Source organism: Lissotriton helveticus, chromosome 3_2 (assembly GCF_964261635.1).
Source record: "Lissotriton helveticus chromosome 3_2, aLisHel1.1, whole genome shotgun sequence".
Taxonomy (NCBI): domain Eukaryota; kingdom Metazoa; phylum Chordata; class Amphibia; order Caudata; family Salamandridae; genus Lissotriton; species Lissotriton helveticus.
This window is the reverse complement of record NC_136062.1, coordinates 461615407-461633697: the sequence shown is the minus strand read 5'-3', so window position 1 is coordinate 461633697 and position 18291 is coordinate 461615407. Positions and strand designations below refer to the sequence as shown.

Below are 18291 nucleotides of genomic sequence, written 5' to 3'. Positions count from 1 at the left end.
GTTTGCCTACATAAAAACTCCTAGCACAAGATACATTGTTACCCGTATGCCCATATCCTGATGTTGATATTGTGGATCAGTGACTGCCAACCACAGTGCCCTGCTTCAGAGTGACGGGCCCAGATTTACACAGACGCCACACAATGTGGTGCAGCAAGTTAATTTGATGTGCTGCATTGTAGGAATGCAATACTAAGATGTGGTGCTGTTCTGCTCTCCCCCAGTGCTGGTGGCAGACTTTAGGCAGGCATGCACCATGCAGAGAGCCTTATGCCGTAGGGCTAGAGTGTCTGCACTGTCTGAAGCATAGTTTTTGTGTTAAAAACTGTTCCTTTAAACACAAAAAGTTTGCTTTGAGACTTTTCTCACTTTGCTTGTGTGCTATAAAATGCAGCACAGACGCAAACTAGGAAAAACAAGGAGGAAAGAAAAATGTAACTACATACACTTATCTTGACGAAGCACAGGACTTTGGCCCAAATCCCTGTTTACAATTTGTTATAGATAGGCCCGGGGATTTATATCTACACCTGTGGGTGGATGCATAGGAATACCCATGCACAACCCATCAAATTCCCTCTTGATACAAAGCAGTAGTTGCTGCTACCGGACTCGGGTGGTGGGGCAGAGAAAAGGGCAAGGGGGTGAGGGCGCAAAAAAAATGTTTAAAAAACCCCTACCGATGATGGCCGGCTGGCCACTGCTTCTCTTCCATCCTCTTCCTCCTGCTCAGTCCTGCAGCAGGATACAGGAAGCAGGAAGCACCCGGCTCTCAGACTCCTGATAGCCAACCACAACACTGCAATGCAGGGGGCTGGAGGGGTGGGCATGTCCTCCATGCAGGCTGTAATGCAACCTGCATGGGAAATATGGGAAGAATGCATGACCATTTTGGGTGGCCCTAGAAGGCCGGCCAAATAGTCATTGCGCACTTAGGAGTGGGCAAACCACACCTCCCTGCTCCTCTGTCCTCGGAGCAGCCCCGACCCACCAAGAAAGCTGCCGCAGCAGAAGGAAACTTAAAATTATATAATGTTATTATCATTTTATTTTTCCTACTGAGGAGCAGTGGGGAGACGTTCCTCCACCTTGGAGGAGGAGCCGCCACTGATACAAAGTAATGCAAGGCAGCGCTTAGAGCAACTGTGCATTACTTAAATAACTTTGGTTTACTAGCCAATGCAAATTACGATTTGCGTTGGATTGTAAATCCCATGTGAATCCTTTGCATTGGGCTTGCATTAGAAAAGCAACACAAACGTGACACAAAGCATGTGTTCTTCATCTGGGCCCAGATGAGTTGTATAGCACCTTGAGCATCACTCTTTCTCACTCCACTGTCTAACATACAAATAATGGTGTTTCTTTCTACAGTTTTTTCATCCTCTGATTGCACAGCATCTAAAAAAACTCCCCTGTAGCCCCAAACCTCTGCATGAAAAACTCTCCTCTCCCTTTGATTCGAATGTGTATCTCCTTATTTTTCATACTCCTCTCTCTGAGCACAGCCTATTTTAAGTCACTGGCATGTTTGTCTCAATCTTTATCATTAAGTAACTGCTAATGTCCTACTTTTTATTCAAAATTTTCAAATAAATCACCTCTGCTTTGAAGGTCATTCCTGCAAATTAATACCTAATCCCACAAATCATCTATTAGAACCCAAATACTTGATCCACTTCCCAAATAATCACCACTAACTCCTGATAATGTATTCTTCCTTAAAGAAACTGGAGTAAGTGCATAGAAGAATTTTATTGAGAGCAGAAGACTAATCCTAAACCTTGAGTGCCCGGAGCAGTGTGCTCTCTGGCATCACATGCTTCAGTGCCTTGTCAGCACTTTATACCTATAACTACAATGCAATCTGATGGGTGAAGGACACACCCTGTAGATAATCAAGGCGGATGAATAACTTTATGAGACAAAAAAGTTTTCAAAAGGAAAAAACATGATCATTTTCCCTTCAAAAATACAACAGTGAGTTATCTTTAAAATTGACCGAAACTCCAGTCCATTACTCCAGAATGTATGTAAGCACTGGTGTTTATGTAGTGTGTACCTCGATAGGGAGCAAGTTGAGGCTCTTCATCAGATAAGATTTAAATTTAGATTTACTCAATTTAATTTCACATTTTGATGTGATGAAGTGATTTACCTAAAATCACATGCTTTTCGATCTTGTGCCAAAATCGAGATTTGAAATTCTGTTCCAAATTTGACAGCTTAGCCAGTAGACTATTCCTAACCCCAGATATAGCAGAAGCAGACTTGCCCCCTGGTGAGCTGGTGTAGTCTCTCTTTTGGAATGTTCCCTATCAGGCGCAGTTGTCACTAACTCATCTTTACTGTCTGCTCATCTTAACAGAAGACCTCGTCAACTTTAACAAAGAGAACACCAACAACCTTGGCCTGCCATACGACTACGCCTCGGTGATGCATTATGGGAGGTAAGTGTCTAATGCTCAGCTAAGAAGAGATTTTCTGTTTAAAACTCTCATTAAAGGCTTCTACATATAGACAGTGACCCTAATTTAGATTTTGTCAGACAGTCTCCGTTGCAAACATGACAGATTACCGTGTTCGCCAAACCATAGGACAACACGCTTCATTTTGAGATGAAGAGTTCTGTCAATGTAGCCCCTGTTGGCTCTACTGATGAAATACTTCCTCTGATAGCGTATGGAGTATTGACCATCTGAGGACTAACACTACAATGCCAGCCCCATTTAGGGTGAATGGGGTAATAGCTTAATATGTTTCCTGTCCATCACCACCAGGAAAAACCTAGCATTGACCAACTGGAAGAAAATAAAAACAATTCCCACAAACTGGGTGAAAACCTTTAGTAATTGAAAGGAACTGCAGTGATGATGGTTCCTTTAATTGTGTAGAGATGACGGCTGAGCTGAGGTCAATTCTAAATTTAGCGGAAGGATTACCGTCGGGATTGCATTCATAATGTCCTCCTCCACCCCTTTAATCCTTCGTCCATCAAACCCTAACTCACACCTAGTGACTCTGATCACATTCTGATGTGATCTCTTTAATCAGCAATAAGATTCCTGGAAATGGGAAGCAGAGGGTGATGTTTATTTCACCTTTGGTGGTGGAGTGGATACAGTGCATATTGGAATCTCTACATATGAAGAAGAGCACCAGAATGGTGGCTGTGATTCTTAGGGGGAAGAGGGGGCTGGTATGGTGTCCTAAATGCCAGAATTTGGAAGACCTCTAGGTGATAAATGTGAGAATGGCCTGTAGACTCATGGCTGTGTCAGTGAACATTTTCCCACAGAGTGGAAGGTCTATGGATGAGGAAGAGTAGTACCATCATAGCTGTGTCTGTGAAAATGATTGGTCAGGATTGACGCAATGTATGTGAAAAGGGGTACAGAATGAGGGCTTTGCTGGTGAACATGATTAATTAGGACTGACACTCTGTGTGTGTTATGTTATGTTAATTGGTTCTTATATAGCGCTGGTTCACCATCAGGTCTCTTCGCGCTTCTAGAGGAGAAAATTACAACAGACAGTGCGTGTGAGCTAGTGTGGGTAGGCTTATTTCGTGGTCAGTGCCTCCAAAAACAAAATAGTCCTAAGTTTTTTCCTAAACGAAAGGAGGACTGGTTCCTTGCACAGATTTCCAGGTAGATTGTTCCAGAGCTGTGGAATCAAGGTGGAAAAGACTATACCACCTTTACGAGCCGAGTGAAACCGGGGGATGACCAAATGGCAGGCTGCAGAGGAACGGAGATTCTGAGCAGGAATATAGCTCGTCAGGTGATCCTTGATATATGCTGGGGCCTGACCGTAGATGGCCTTATGGGCAATGCAAAGGCCCTTGAATGATGCTCACTGCCTGATAGGTAGCCAATGTAATTTGGAAAGCAGTGGAGAGGCATGAGTCCTGCACAACCTGTAATCTTCTTATTAATTTCCAAGGGAGGCCGATGTAAAGGGCATTCCCATAGTCCAACCTGGACAATATTGTGGCAGAAACGATGACCTGAAGGGAGGTAGTAGTTATGAGAGGGACAGGTTTCCGCAAGCACCTCAATATCCCTGTACAGGTACCAACCACTGCCGACACTTGATTGTTCATAGAGAGGTCAGCGTCGGTTTTGATGCCCAGACTTCTAACCACTGGGACTGGGGTAGGGATGACTCCTAATTCCCGCGGCCAAAACAGGTCACACATGGGGCTGTTGGTGTATGGGACAGCCAAGATTTCCGTCTTATCAGGATTTATTTTAAGTGAATTGTCAGTCATCCAGCTCGCTGTGAAACGCAGCACCGCTTGTACGTGTTCCTGATTAGCACTGGAGTTGTTAATCCGTACAAGTAGCTGGATGTCGTCTGCATAATTGAAGACCTGGCAATCGAATTGAGCCAGAATCTCCACCAGTGGTTGAAGGTATAGATTAAAGAGCAGGGGCGACAACGCCGAACCCTGCGGGACACCACATACCAGGGGACCGGTGATCGATACCTGATAACCGAACTGTACCCTCTGAGTCCGGTTAGTCAAGAAGGATTCAAGCCATTGATAGGCAGGTCCCTCTATACCCACATTAGCAAGACGGGACAGGAGGGTTTTATGGCTGACCGTATCGAATGCTGCTGACAGATCTAATAAAATCAGTGCACTCGATACTTTCTTGTCAGCCCTAACCCTCATCTCATCCAGAACAGATAGCATCACCAGTTCCGTACTATGATGAGCTCTAAAGCCAGCTTGTCTAGGATGCAACAGTCTGTGTTCCTCAAGAAAGGTGGAAAGTATTTTGAGGACATGTTGTTCAAGTACTTTGGCTAAGTACGGGAGCTGGGAAATTGGCTTGTAATTTTTGAGGATAGAGGCATCCGCACCTGACATTTTTAGTAAGGGGATAACTCTAGGCTCTTTCAGAGCTGGAGGGAGGGTACCTGTTTCCAAGGAGGTGTTCAGTAATTTGAGAATAGGGCCTTCTAAACTAGGCATAGCCCATTGGAAAATTCTTGGTTGGCACGGATCTGCTGTTGAGCCTGATTTCACCCGGTTTACAAGGGGGAAAAGAGATTGAGCATCCAAGGAGGGAATTTGGCAAGAGGACCTTCAGGAGGAGGGGGGGCTATAGATTGAAGAGGAAAGCCATGGCTAAGTGGGGAATTTTCTATTTCTAAGAGAATGTCATCAACTTTTTGAAGGAAGAAAGCCTGGAAAGCATCACAGTCAGTAGGAGTGGCTGATGACTTCAAGATTTTGAAAGTTTATTTTTGCTTATTTGTAGCAAGCTGGATTCTGCCCTCGTAGTATTCTGCCTTCCTTTCTGTGATGGCATATTTATAGGAGGAGAATATAGATTTATATGAGTTGAGGTCCTCTAACTAGTAATTTAGCCGCCACCTCCTCTCGGCTTGGCGAAGATTATTTTTAAATCCCTAAGTTTATCATTGAACCAAGGGGCGCCATGACCTTGGTCTCTAATTTTTACCTTTCTCACTGGTACTATTAGATCGAGGGCAGAGCAAACGATCGCCGTAAGTTGGTCATTCTCCTGTGCCAAGTTACTTGGCTGGGGGTAGGTACCAATGACTGTATCAAGGGCGGAAGCTAAATGGCTGGCTTCAACCTTCTTCCAGTCACGTATTAGTCTCCAGGCTGATGGTGACTGTAATGGCTGGCTGTCACTTGGAACCCAGCAACTAAGTAAAAAGTGGTCGGACCAGACACACGGGTTAATTTTTATCTGTGTAGCCAAGGGCTGTGATGACCAAATGAAATCCAGAATATGGCCTTTAATGTGTGTGGGACTGTCTACTAACTGACGGAGATCAAGTGCTTTCATAGCAGAATCAAACTGGCGTGCTGTGGGATCCTTTTGAACGTTGTCCCAGTGAATGTTAAAATCACCTACTATTAGTAGTCTTTTATAGCGGGTGCATAAATCCGTGACAACTTCCATGAAGAGGTCAGAGAAAGTAGGGCTGGACTGCGGGGGGCGATAGTCTACCATAAGTAGGAGGCAAGAGTTTTTAAACAAGATTTTACCCCCTAATAGATCTGACCCCTCAAGGTGTTCAGCAAGGGCTTTAATGATCGTAAATATTGCTCAAGAAAGGTGGCTTTTTCATGGAGTTGACGAGACAGTCGACAGTCGACGTTTCGGTCTCTTTAAGTTTTACAACAATGAGATGTGAATAAACATATTGTTATATCTGTCTAGGGTCCTATATCCTGCTTAAAACCAATTGTCCTGAAGATGGTCTCATGGATTGAAACGAAAGAGACCGAAACGTTGACTGTCTCGTCAACTCCATGAAAAAGCCACCTTTCTTGAGCAATATTTATTGAGTCTGAAGATAATATTTGCTTTTTGATTGTTTTGGAGCTGATGTTCTAGTTATGAATTGTATGCCTTAATTCAGATGTACATCTTTGTCATACCTATTTCTGCTGATATGTACTGTGTTTAAATTGTACCCTTCTCAATTTTTTAAGTATAGACTTAAATCAGATAAATTCAATTTCTACAACTAGAACTTTCCGTGTTTTGTGTGTTTCTTCCCTTCCTCTTTCTCTTTTGTCATTGCAATTGGATTGCCCTTGGTTGTCCAGTAGGACAATTTTGAGTCTGATTAGTCTAACTGACTCCTGAGCTTTGTTAATCCACTAAAACGATGTTGGATACTCAGTGAAATACCTTGTAGACACTTTCACTCTGATTTGATTTAATGCACAAGCCTACAAGGGTTTATTGGGTTTACCATTTTTCTGAAAAACTCCGTATGTGAAGCAGAGTTCGGAAAGATAACTGGGCTGGTACACATGGGCACCAAAGTATGAAACTGCCATGAACGAAGAAGGTAAGAATGTGAAGTCGAGTCATGGCTATGTCAGTGAACATGTTACCATAGAGTGGAAAGTCCATGATTGCAGAACGCAGGTAAATGCTGTCTTAGTTGGTGAACATACTCAGTTTAAAATAGAAGTGCCATTGTTGATGATTCGAATAAGAATGATACCTCTGTGCTGACATCTCTGTCATAAGCAGAAATGTTGTGAGACTCGACAAGAGACATTTTTTTAAATCAGTGCTTTTAAGGATCTGAGATGCTGAGTGTGAGGGAGGGCGCAAAGGTGAGCATGTGCTGCCACCAATGGCTTAGAGGCTCAGGAAATGGAGACCTGTGATGTTTTAGACTGAGCTAGGCTGGATCTATGGGGCTAGATCAGAGAAAGCATTAAACATGCAATGCTTTAAGCAAACACCAAATATTTCACCCTCACCTGTTCCCGCTGTAGTCGAACCTGGACTCGCTGTATAGTTGTTGGGGTGAATAATAAATTATAATAGCACAAGCATAGTGGCTTTTACCTGTGATGTTTTCATTTCCACAGGTATGCTTACAGTAACAAACGTGGACAGCCAAGCATGGTCCCCAAGCCAGATCCTGACGTACCCATCGGACAGAGGGATGGGCTTAGCAAACTGGATGTTTCCAAAATCAACACCCTGTACCAGTGCAGTAAGGAGTGCATGATAGATGCATGCAGATAGATTCTGAACTTTCATTGCAGTCACAATGTATTTTCCTCCTAATCTGTAACGTTGTCTTTTTTAATGATTCCAGATCAATTCCCAACAATATAATTAAACATAGTAGATTTTTTGTTAGTTCTTTTTGTAGAGCACATCCTATGAAATTAGTTATTGTGTTTAGTTGCTAGGGTTGTTAAATAAATAATATAAAATATCAAAGGCAAGTAAGTTCCGCAAAAAAAATCCAAGTAAAATATTTTAAGGCTTTCCTAAAGGTAAGCAGAGTATGTCTATTGTTAATATAAAGTGGCAGTACATTAAAAATCTTTGGGCCCATTAGCGAGTATTTTCAGTTTCTCTTCCTCTACATGTCAGACAGACTGATTCTGTTTCCTTGATGCACTTAAATATAAGGAATGCTTTGTTGAAGATAACAACCTTTTGGATAGGGCTTTTGGATAGCTATCAAGGAAATCTAGTCTGCTGATAAGATAATGACCTCTAACTGCATTTATCCCCTGATTGGGTTCCAGCATTTATCACCTGACTGATTCCAGCATCTATCCTTGGTGCGTTGTCAATATTCAGTTCCTGAGAGAATCCCAACATTTATTCCCTTATGAGATCCCAGCATTCATCTCCCGGCATAGATTCAGTCGATCCTGGCGTTTGCTAATAATTGGATCCGAGCCTTTGCATGTAAATAGGATCCTACTGTTTATTTCTGACTATAGTTTCAGTATTAGTCTACTGACAGGATCCCTATTGATCTCCTGATATGATACCAGGACATATTTCCTAATAGCATCCCATTACTGATGCCTTAGTTTGAATGACGCACAATGGAATCCAAGCATTTATATCCTCATAGCATCCTGGCTACATCCACTGATGAGATCCCACCAGTGACCTTTTATAGGATTCATGCAGTCATCTACTCATTGAGTCCTTGCATTCTTGCCCTTCTTCTAGCTGGTTATATTATGTTTTTAATGATTCCACTTCCATTTCATCTAAAATCATCCTTCATGGGACATTATTTTTGTTTTAGTTTATTTGTAGAGCCCACACTATGAAATAAATTATTGTGTTTAGGCACCAGGCTCCCTAAATAAATAGCATAAAATGCTATATGGATGAAAGTGCTGCAAAAAAGAACCTACATAAATGTTTTAAGGCTTTCCTAAAGGTAAGCAGAGAATGTCTATTCTTAGTATCCAGTGGCTCTACATCCAAAATCTTTGGGCCAACCAGCAAGAATCTGCAGTCTCATTCCACTGATTATCAGTACTTGCAAAGTGAAGAAGATATAAGCCACAAGATCCTAGGGTGCAGGAGGGAAGATGTCTAGTGGTTTTACCCCACAGTCAGGTGCTGTTTCCTTGATGCACTTAAAAAACAGGAATGCTGTGTTGACGATCATTTCCTTTTGGATAGGGATTTTGGATGGCTACCAATGACGTCTAGCCTGCTGATAAGATAATGACCTTCTGGATAGCTTTTGGATGGGTACCAATGAATATGCCTGCTGATAAATGTCAATGTATCCCTAGTGTTAAAGCAGGTCATGTCACCATGTCTTGTACATGTTGCATCTTAGCAATTAGATATTCAGACGCCCACTCATAACAGAATTGGTTAAATCCAGGATTGAATCAGTCAGTGAACCAGATATGATTTTGTGATATTTGTTTTGGATGTCGGGCAATGGCTTTTGTAGTTGTCTTAAGCTGAATAAACCAGAAGCAGTACAGAGCTGATGTGAGCCTTAAAGTTCAGTTCTGTTTCTTAGATGACCTCCAACCTTTTCGATGTCATAGTGAAGGTGCGTGGGATCTCAAATAAGGTCAGGGGGCTAAGTGAGGTTTTTCAGGAGTCTGTGGCATGAGCCTACGCGTTTCAAATCCCCTCCTTTGGGGGATTCTCATCAAGACCAAGAATTTCTGAAAGACATGATGAACAGTCTTGTCTTTCTTTGTATCCTCTCACCGTCACTCCATTGTCAAACATTCACTACAGCATTTATCCTCTTACCTTCTCAAACACTCGGAAAGAATCAAAAGTGCCTCTCTCTTGTATTGTATCATAATCATTATGCTGTGAAAAATGGTTCTAATGCATACTAAATGTCGTTGGTACCTGTTCATAATTTATATTCTTGGAGGGGTTCACCTCCACTGTCTGGAAGTGAAAAGCCGGATATTAGACAAAAGGCCTTTAAAAAAAGCTCATTGTCTACAAGGAATGCCTTAACTAGGTTTTGTTATATATCCAAAATTCACTAGCGTGCGCCGTCGTACACTACTCTACCCAAAAGTGCACAATTACTCCTCTCAATAATTTTTTGTTTAACCCTTTCCAAATGCTGAGTCCAAGTCCAATCCCAACTACATTTAAAGGGGCGCTCCTGTGCTATGGCAAGAGTACAGTGTTTGTGCCAAAGAACGCAGTACTTAATTATGCACGAGGGTCTAGCTTTATGTGCCGAGTCCCGAGCTAGAGACCCCTCTCTTACCTTAATCTTTCATGAGGGCCTTGTTGAAAAAACTTCAATGGGACGCTGGCTCATTCCTCGAGTGAATGTGCAATCGCGTAATCTTGCGGTTATTGGACGCGTGTTTAACGTGCCGTCTAAAGCGTGGAATTCTAGGAGTTATTGATACATGAGCAAAACTCCATTAACACTCGTGATTTTAAGAGGCAAGAAATCCAGTTTCTTAAAAATCAGTAATTTGGCTGATAGTTGGCGCAGTTTCGCACTTATTTCTCAAGTTGTGATGTACTTATAGATATTGATCAAAAGAATGGCGATTTGCGTGACGGGAGGCTACGAAGTCTTCTGATGAATAAAGGCATTACACCATTTTGACCAGATTCAATTTTTTGCGTCACAGAGAATGGTATAATGTATCAGGTTATTCATTGAGTATTCATTAATGTAATGTGCTATTGCGTCATCTCGCGGTAGTTGGAGGCAAGTTAAGCATCTCGAACAGAGCGAGGAATTATGGGAGTTGTAGCTGTATGGGCACAACTCTGTAACTATTCATGTTTTTGAAAATGATTGATTTAACTACTAGTTACCGCGATTTCACAGTGGTGTCTCGGGTTAATCTTTAAGTGTAGATATGATACCAATTATTGGACAAAATAAGGGTTTGCATATGAAGTGGCTTCAAAAGCCTACTGATGGCAGAGGCACTACACCCTTTAGACCAGGCTAGGTCTTTACGTTTTGGGGAGTGGTGTGACTCTCCATTGGCGCAATGATGCAAAGGTTGTTCTTTGAATATAAGTATGATTTATCGATATCAAAGTATGCAAAAGGAGAATCTGTTTGAACACAAATCTTTTATATGATAGAACTCCATGGATAATGAAATTGCCCGTGCCTTGTGAGTTTCAGGCAGAGATGGATTCAATTGTGATCCGAACAGTTGTTGAAGTGCCCCATAGATATCAGGGCTGCCATCATTGAGCCATCGCTGGGCTTATGTTGTCTTCCTATCTTCATATTCACGTTTAAATCTATGCACCACCATGATGGTTCTGCTCATGGCTCCCAACTGCAGCATATGAACATAGACTTATAAAGGCGTATTGACAGCATTTATCGGAATTTAAAGATGGTAAATTTCCGATAGTTCATTCAGACCATCTACTGCTGTATTGAATTCGATGATCAATGCTTCCTCTCTTTTATTCAATTTTGCCTCCAAATCACCTCCTCTCGGATCTTGTTCAACTTTGGAGATAATAGACCATCGTAGATCTTTTTCTGTGTGGGTGTGGCTGTGCCAGTGATTGACTAAAGGGGCCATTTGTACCTTTTTCTTTATCCTCGATTTATGCTGTGATATCCTGTGGCAGATTTCCTGATTGGTTTTGCCAATGTACTACTTTTGGCAAGGGCACAAGATCCCATAGATCACAAATTTAGATTTACAATTCATAAAATGTTCATGTTTCCAAAATATTCCATTGTGCATGAACAAATCTCCTTCCATTGTGGATTCGCAACAGATACATGTCCCACATTTATGATGCCCTTTTATTGGCGGTAAGCCACGTAATCTCGAACAGTGGCGTTTTTTTGTTTTAGTAGAGCTGTTCTTACAATCTGGTTCGCAATGCTTCTGTCCGTCTTAAAAGCAAAAAGTGTTGCCTCCTTTAATTTATGGTCTAAGTTTTTTACCAGATGCCAGTTTTGATGAATTTGTTTTTTTAAGCCAGTTGGACGTTGAGCAGTATGTTGAAATGCAGACTATCCGATCCATTGTCTTTTTTTCTTTTTCCACCAGTAACGTGTCTAGAGGAGTCCACCATGCTCGTTTCATTGCTCATTTCAAAACGTTCTTTGGGTCCCTGCGTGCCATCAGCTTTTGCTTTAAATTGTTGGCATGGAAAGTGTACTCATATTTAAAAGAGCAATTGCGTCTGATCCTTAAAATTTGCCCCATGGGCAAGTTTTCCTTCAATTTTCGAGGACGGTTACTTGTGAAATGGAGGGCTTTGTTTGCACTTGTTCTTTGCAGTAAGTGTTAACCCTAGGTTTTAAATAATGGTCACTTTCTCTAGTGGTTTCCCATCTAGCTGGGGGTTTGGTCATGTAGTATTTTTTACACTAAAAGCCATGTACTTAGGTGCCGATTAGGATGGCGGATGGACCTGCGTCCGTCCGCCACGCCCGAGGTGGAGGGACCGACCGCAGGGGCAGCGGCGGTCCCTCCTTTGCAATTAGGATGTGACCGCCACCCTGGCGGTCACATCCCGTATATTTTACATAGCAGCGGGTGCTGCTTTAAGCAGCACCCTCCGCAATGTAAAATATGCATGTTTACCTTTGGCATGCACAACTTTGCAGGCACCGCATCGTGCCTGCCACCTTGTGCATGCCAAAGCAGGGGGGTACCATAGGTACCCCCCATGTGCACCCCCCACCCCCCAACAACCTGGGGGCTCGCACCGGCCCCCAAAACCAAAAGACCACATGCTTTTTCATGGCGGAAAAGCCGCCGTGGAAAAGCATGTTTCCGCCTGCATCGTGATATGGCTGGCGGTGTCTTGCAGACACCACCACCATATCTGCGTACAACCACCGCGGATCAGCGGCGGACGGACTTGCCATCGTAATGTGGCGGGTTGTGTTTTCACAAACCAATGCGGTGAATCCGCATCCTCCAGGCCGGCGGTGGCTTCCGCCGGCCCGGAGGATGCGGATTCACCGCCATCCTAATCGGCCCCATAGTTTTTGGTGTATTTATCGCTAAACCCCTGCTTTTACAAAAAAAATGGAAAATATCTAGAGCCCTCTGTATTCCCATAGGGGATTTGGATAGTAAGAGGGTGTCGTCGGCGAACATCAAGGCCAGAACCTTGAGGTTCGCCAGCCTAGGTGCATCAATATCCCTCCCAGCGGTCAGGGTTTCCACTAAACCATTAATAAATTTAAAAAAAGGGTTGGGGCCAACACGCATCCTTGGGATCTTGACTAGTCCCGGGCCTTAGAGGGGGTAACCCTACTAAGAGCATCCATTATCTCTTTTAGGGAAATTATTGGTGCAGCATAAATGGATGGCTGCAGGTGGGGGCACTCAGTGTCCTGCCCAACTACACCCTCTGCCCTTTCATATAGGGATTCAAAGCGGGCCTTCCAAACTTCTGCCCCCAAATTTGGTTATGTAGCCAATTTGTCCTCTGTGCCCCCAGTGTTTACTGTCAGACTTTTTTTTTAATAATGTAGTTGCCAGTCTGCCTTCTAATGCATATACCTCTACATCAAGGAATGACATCTTATGCCTAGAGTGATTGAGGCTGAATTTTATGTCTGCTGTTCTATTGTTCATCCGATCATGAAATGCATGAAGTTCTTCTTCCTTTCCAGTCCCAATCATAAAAACATCGCCGATATAGCGGAAGCAACTACCTATCCACTGCTTAAAGAGGTTATTGTCGTATACGAATTTCTCTTTATATTTGGACATAAAAAGGACTGCTAGCTCTGCGGAGAAAGGACACGCCATCGCCACTCCTTTTATCTGAAAATAAAAGTCATCCTTGAAATTGAAATAATTCTTTCTAAGTGCCAGACTTGCCAATTCTAGAATGAATTCTGTGGGGATTTTCACTGGTCTAGAAATGTTTGTAAAACTGCCAACCCTTCATCCTGTGGGATTTGGGTATACAATGATACCACATCCATGCTGACTAAAATTTTTTTGTTTTCTTCAAAAACCATCAAATACAATTTGTTAATAAAGTCAGTTGTATCTCGCTAAAATGATTTAACTTCTGACATGAAAGGCTTTAACCACTTCTATGCTAATGACAAGGGTAACTCGTCATGGAGTGCCCATTAATTTCAATGGAAATATACAGTAAATTGCTCCACATACCCTAGCATCCAAGTTTAAAAAGAAATCAACAAATTAGGAAATGGGTATAAAGAGCGACTCACAGCCAGTGACTATGGGTCTCCCCAGCGGATGTTTTTCATCTTTATAAACCTTCGGTAATACATAAAATATTGGTATTGTCGGGTGTTTGTTTTGAAGATACTCATACTCTTTTTTACCTAGAAAACCTTGGTCATAGCCCATCTTCAAGATCTTAAACTATTGTCCTTGCAATTACTATGTTGGATCTTTGGAAATCTTTTTATAGCAATCACCATCTGTAAGTTGTTTAGTCACTGCTGCCGTATATTGAGGTACTCCCCACACAACTATTGAACCACCCTTATCGGCCTGTTTTATTGTTATTGTGTCATCATTCTTTAAGGTGGCCAGAGCCTCTTTTTGTGCTTGTGTCATATTAGATTTCATAAAGCTGCCCTTTCTTCTCTTTATTCGCTATTGCTGATAGCACAGTTCTTTCAAAGGTAATCACTTCTTTATGAATTTTGCTTGATGATGGACAAAAAGTGGACTTTTTCTTTAGTCCTGTTGTTTCCGAAATGTTTTGTGATGTTTGCTCTGAAAAGAAAGTTGTCAAATGATTTTTTCTGAAGAATTCTATTAATTTTTGGAAAGTCAACATTCTTTTCCCTTTCATGACATCCTGGAATTCATATAATGCTGCGATCCCAGTATCAACTCACTGATGGGATCCTACCATCTATCCACTAGTGGGATCACAGTTTTACATTTCTGAAGAAATGCCATCATTAACCCTCTGACTAAATCCGAAAATTCTTAACCTGATGAGATCAGAGCACTATGCCCTTCTTTATGGAAAAATATTCCTCTTATGTTGGTGTTTCAGATGGTTTTAATGTTAGAGTTCTGCTATTCCCCTATTTGTTCCCTTTATGGAGTTCGCACTAGGGTTCAATTGACTTTATAGCTATTTACACCATGTATGTTCCTTTGAACTGAATGTATAACTCACTACAGACCAGTACAGAGAACATTGAGTGATAAAAAGATTTACTTCTTAGTGCAAAATCATTTGTTTTTGCAGAGTTTCTTTTTTATCTATGTCTCCGAACCCTATCCTCCCCCTACTGCTGTTTTATCTGCACCAAGGCAGTTTGTGTTGAATCTCACTGTTCCCTGTATAGTTTTTGGTACTTACTTATATTCTTTTGCCTGCTTTCATATCATTGTAAAGACATGCACCAGCCATAGAGAATATTGCTTGGATCAAGGGGCTTCTTCTTGGTGGAGATATAAGATGCCTGCTTTAATACTAGTGAACATAACTGAGAAATTCTGGGTAGGAGTCGTTGAAGCTCTACCTGTGAGGGTTGTTGTGCAGTTTAATGTCTTTTCATTTTCATATTTGGTTTCAGATTTGTGCAGCACTCTTCTCACTGACCCAACCGGCACCCTGACATCAGCTAATAACCCTTCCTCGTACCCTAACAATGTCAACTGTATCTACCTGATCCGAGTGCCTTCTGATACTGATAAGGTAATGAAGCCAGTCCGGCTTTCTTCCTGCAAGATTCCTAGCTGTCTGGGGGTGTGGCTTAGAGCAATGCACTGGGGTGGGACCTATAGGATTGACATGTGGCAGAGGCAGCTGCTGGGGCAGGTCACTATGGTTACCGTGGTCCATCAGCTGGGAGGAGAAAAATCTGTCCTTGGAATGGTCTCTCCAATGACGTTAGCACTATAACCACAGAGCGTCAAAGAAGAATCAATCAGAAGGTATTATTGAAACCTACAGTAGTGCTGCCACCTCAGAGTACACGGAAAACGGTTTAAAGAGTGGGTCTACAAGAGGCAACTAAGTTATTTATTTATAAATAAAGTTTTATATAGCACGCACAAGATCCGGAAGGATATCAGAGCGCATTACAAAAGGATGGAAGGAAGGTAATAAATGCAGTAACAACATCAGGTAAGAGTAGAAACAAAAATAATCACATAATTGAACTACGAATGGGTCAAAGGAGAGTAATACAATAAACAAGTGAATATCGGACTATCGAGGGGAAATATTATGCGGTAAAGAAGAGCAATATCCAATGATGATCAAGTGGTTGTAGTGGCAATGGCTTTGAGCAGCATTATGGTATTTGTCCATTAGGAATCTTTTGACTTCCAGCTTGAAGTCGTTCATTGAGGAGATTCTGCGTACTTCCGGTGGCAGAGAATTCCAAATCTTTGGATCCGCGCCGGAGAAGGCTCGGTGGCAAGATCTCTTTTTGTTAAAGATTTGTGGTTTCAGGAGGAAAGTGTTGGCGCTTCTTGAGGCTCTACAAACACAGGATAATTCAACCTTTTGCGCTGGATACCTGGGGCTTTTGAAGTGAAGGGCTTTGTGTGCCAGAACCGCAATCTTTAACTGGATGCGAGTTTCGAAGGGTAACCATTTGAGATGTTTTAGGACTGGGGATATATGCACATTTCGTGTGGTACCTGTAACCAGCCTAGCCACAGTGTTCAGCGATGCCCTTAGAGGAGCCAAGGTGTATTTGGGGAGACCACAGAGCGTACCGCTGCAATAGGCTAATCTCAGTACGACAAGCGCTTGGACTACATGCTTGAAATCAAGTTGTGGAAGGAATGATTTGATATTTCAAAGTGTCCTTCTCAGGTGATTTGTTCCCATATTATTATTATTATTATTATTATTATTATTATTATTATTATTATTATTATTATTAGTATTATTATTAGTATTATTATTACACTTTGCTGATATGATTCTTCATGTTCAGGTGCTTGTCCAGGGTGATTCAGAGAGATTTAAGAGTCTATAATGTGGAGGGTACAGTTGAAAGCAGTGACGTGATTTAGCCAAAGGTTTGGCTTAGATATTTGGGACGGAGGCGAGATAAGAAGGAATTCAGGTTTGGAGGTGTTGAACAGGAGATGGTTCTCAGTTAACCAATTTTAAGTAGATGTTAGGGTAGAGTTGAGTGAGATGATGTTATCCGGGGCAGAGATTTTAAAATAAAGTTGGGTATTTTCCACATACATATGGAAGAGAATGTTCATGGAATTTAAAGGGTTAGCTAGTGGTTCCAGGAAAAGGTTGAAGAGTATAAGAGATAGGGCGGACCCTTTGGGTACCCCCTTGAGAACTGGGGAGGATTGTGAGAGAGAATGGTGCGCCTTGACTTTTTGAGATCTGTGGTGAAAGAAGGATGAGAACCATTGTAATACCAGACCAGAGAAACCCATCTTGTACTTCAGGATGGATAGGAGGTTGCCGTGATTGACAGTGTCGAATGCGGAGGAAAGATCGAGGATCAGGAGGCATGATTCATTTTGGTCAAGCATTTTTAAAATTTCATCCATAACATGAGTCAGCGCTGATTCAGTACTGTGCCCCTTCTGAAAACCAGATTGATACTGGTCAAGGAGTTGGAAATTCTCAATACGTACACCAAGTTAGGATTCTACGCATGTTTATAGTAGTTTGGCTAGGGTGGGAATGTTGGAGATAGGGTGAAAGTTATTGAGGTCGGCTCTATCTGCATTATTTTTTTTTTAGTATAGGTGATACCTGAGCTGCCTTTAAGCAGACTGGGATTGTGCCTTGTGACAGTGAAGCGTTTGCAATCCTTGTCCAGGTGGGAATGAGGGCATTCTTGATTTCTTTGAAGATGGCCGGGGGAAGGGGGTCATTGAAGTGGTTAGATGGGTTGATATTTTGAAGAATCTTGTTGATGTCTTGTTCATTGAATGGTGTAAAGGTTTCCCATGATGCATTGTTCTTGGTGTTCATGCTGATAGGTTTGCCTTTTTCTACAAGATCAGAGGGTGGTGCAGACCCAGAGGATGGCAGTAGAGCCTTCTTAGAGGAGAGCTTAATGGAGACGAGTCTTGATTTCTCAGTGAAGAAGACAGCCAGTTTTTCACAAGAGGGTGGGCTGCCTCCAGAAGCCGAGTTATTTGGCACTACCACTGATTGCTGCTTGACCAATTTCAAAAGCTTCTTTGGGCGGTTTGTAGCTTGATCCAGTTGGTGTCTGAAATATTCTGCCTTAGTGGTCTTGACTTGTTTGTTGTAAAAGCTCCTAACATCTCTGAGGAGTTTTATTTGTTCCACGGAGGGTTTGGATCTCCAGGCGCGTTCAGCAACCCTAAGGTTGCGGTGTTCCGTATTTAAGTTGTCGTTGTACCACAGTTTGGATATTTTTGAGGAGGCATTTTTTGGTTGGAGTGGTGAAATGTCATCCATAATGTTGGAGATAGTAGAGTTGCAGGAATCAGTGAATAACTGTACCTCGACCAGGTCAGCCTGGGAAGAGAGAGCAGATTTACAGTGGGCTGCTAGTTCCTCTCGATTTATTGATCTGAGGTCCCTT

General features: G+C 42.2%; 1 protein-coding gene across 1 annotated transcript in view; it reads left to right on the top strand.

Moving 5' to 3' along the window:
• LOC144826166 (uncharacterized) overlaps positions 1-18291 on the top strand; it is a 226284-nt gene that overhangs the window by 67736 nt on the left and 140257 nt on the right. Inside the window, exons 7-9 of the mRNA XM_078684559.1 lie at positions 2369-2450; positions 7385-7512; positions 15319-15440. Of these exons, the coding sequence (XP_078540685.1) occupies positions 2369-2450; positions 7385-7512; positions 15319-15440 (332 nt within the window). The remainder of the gene's footprint in view (positions 1-2368; positions 2451-7384; positions 7513-15318; positions 15441-18291) is intronic.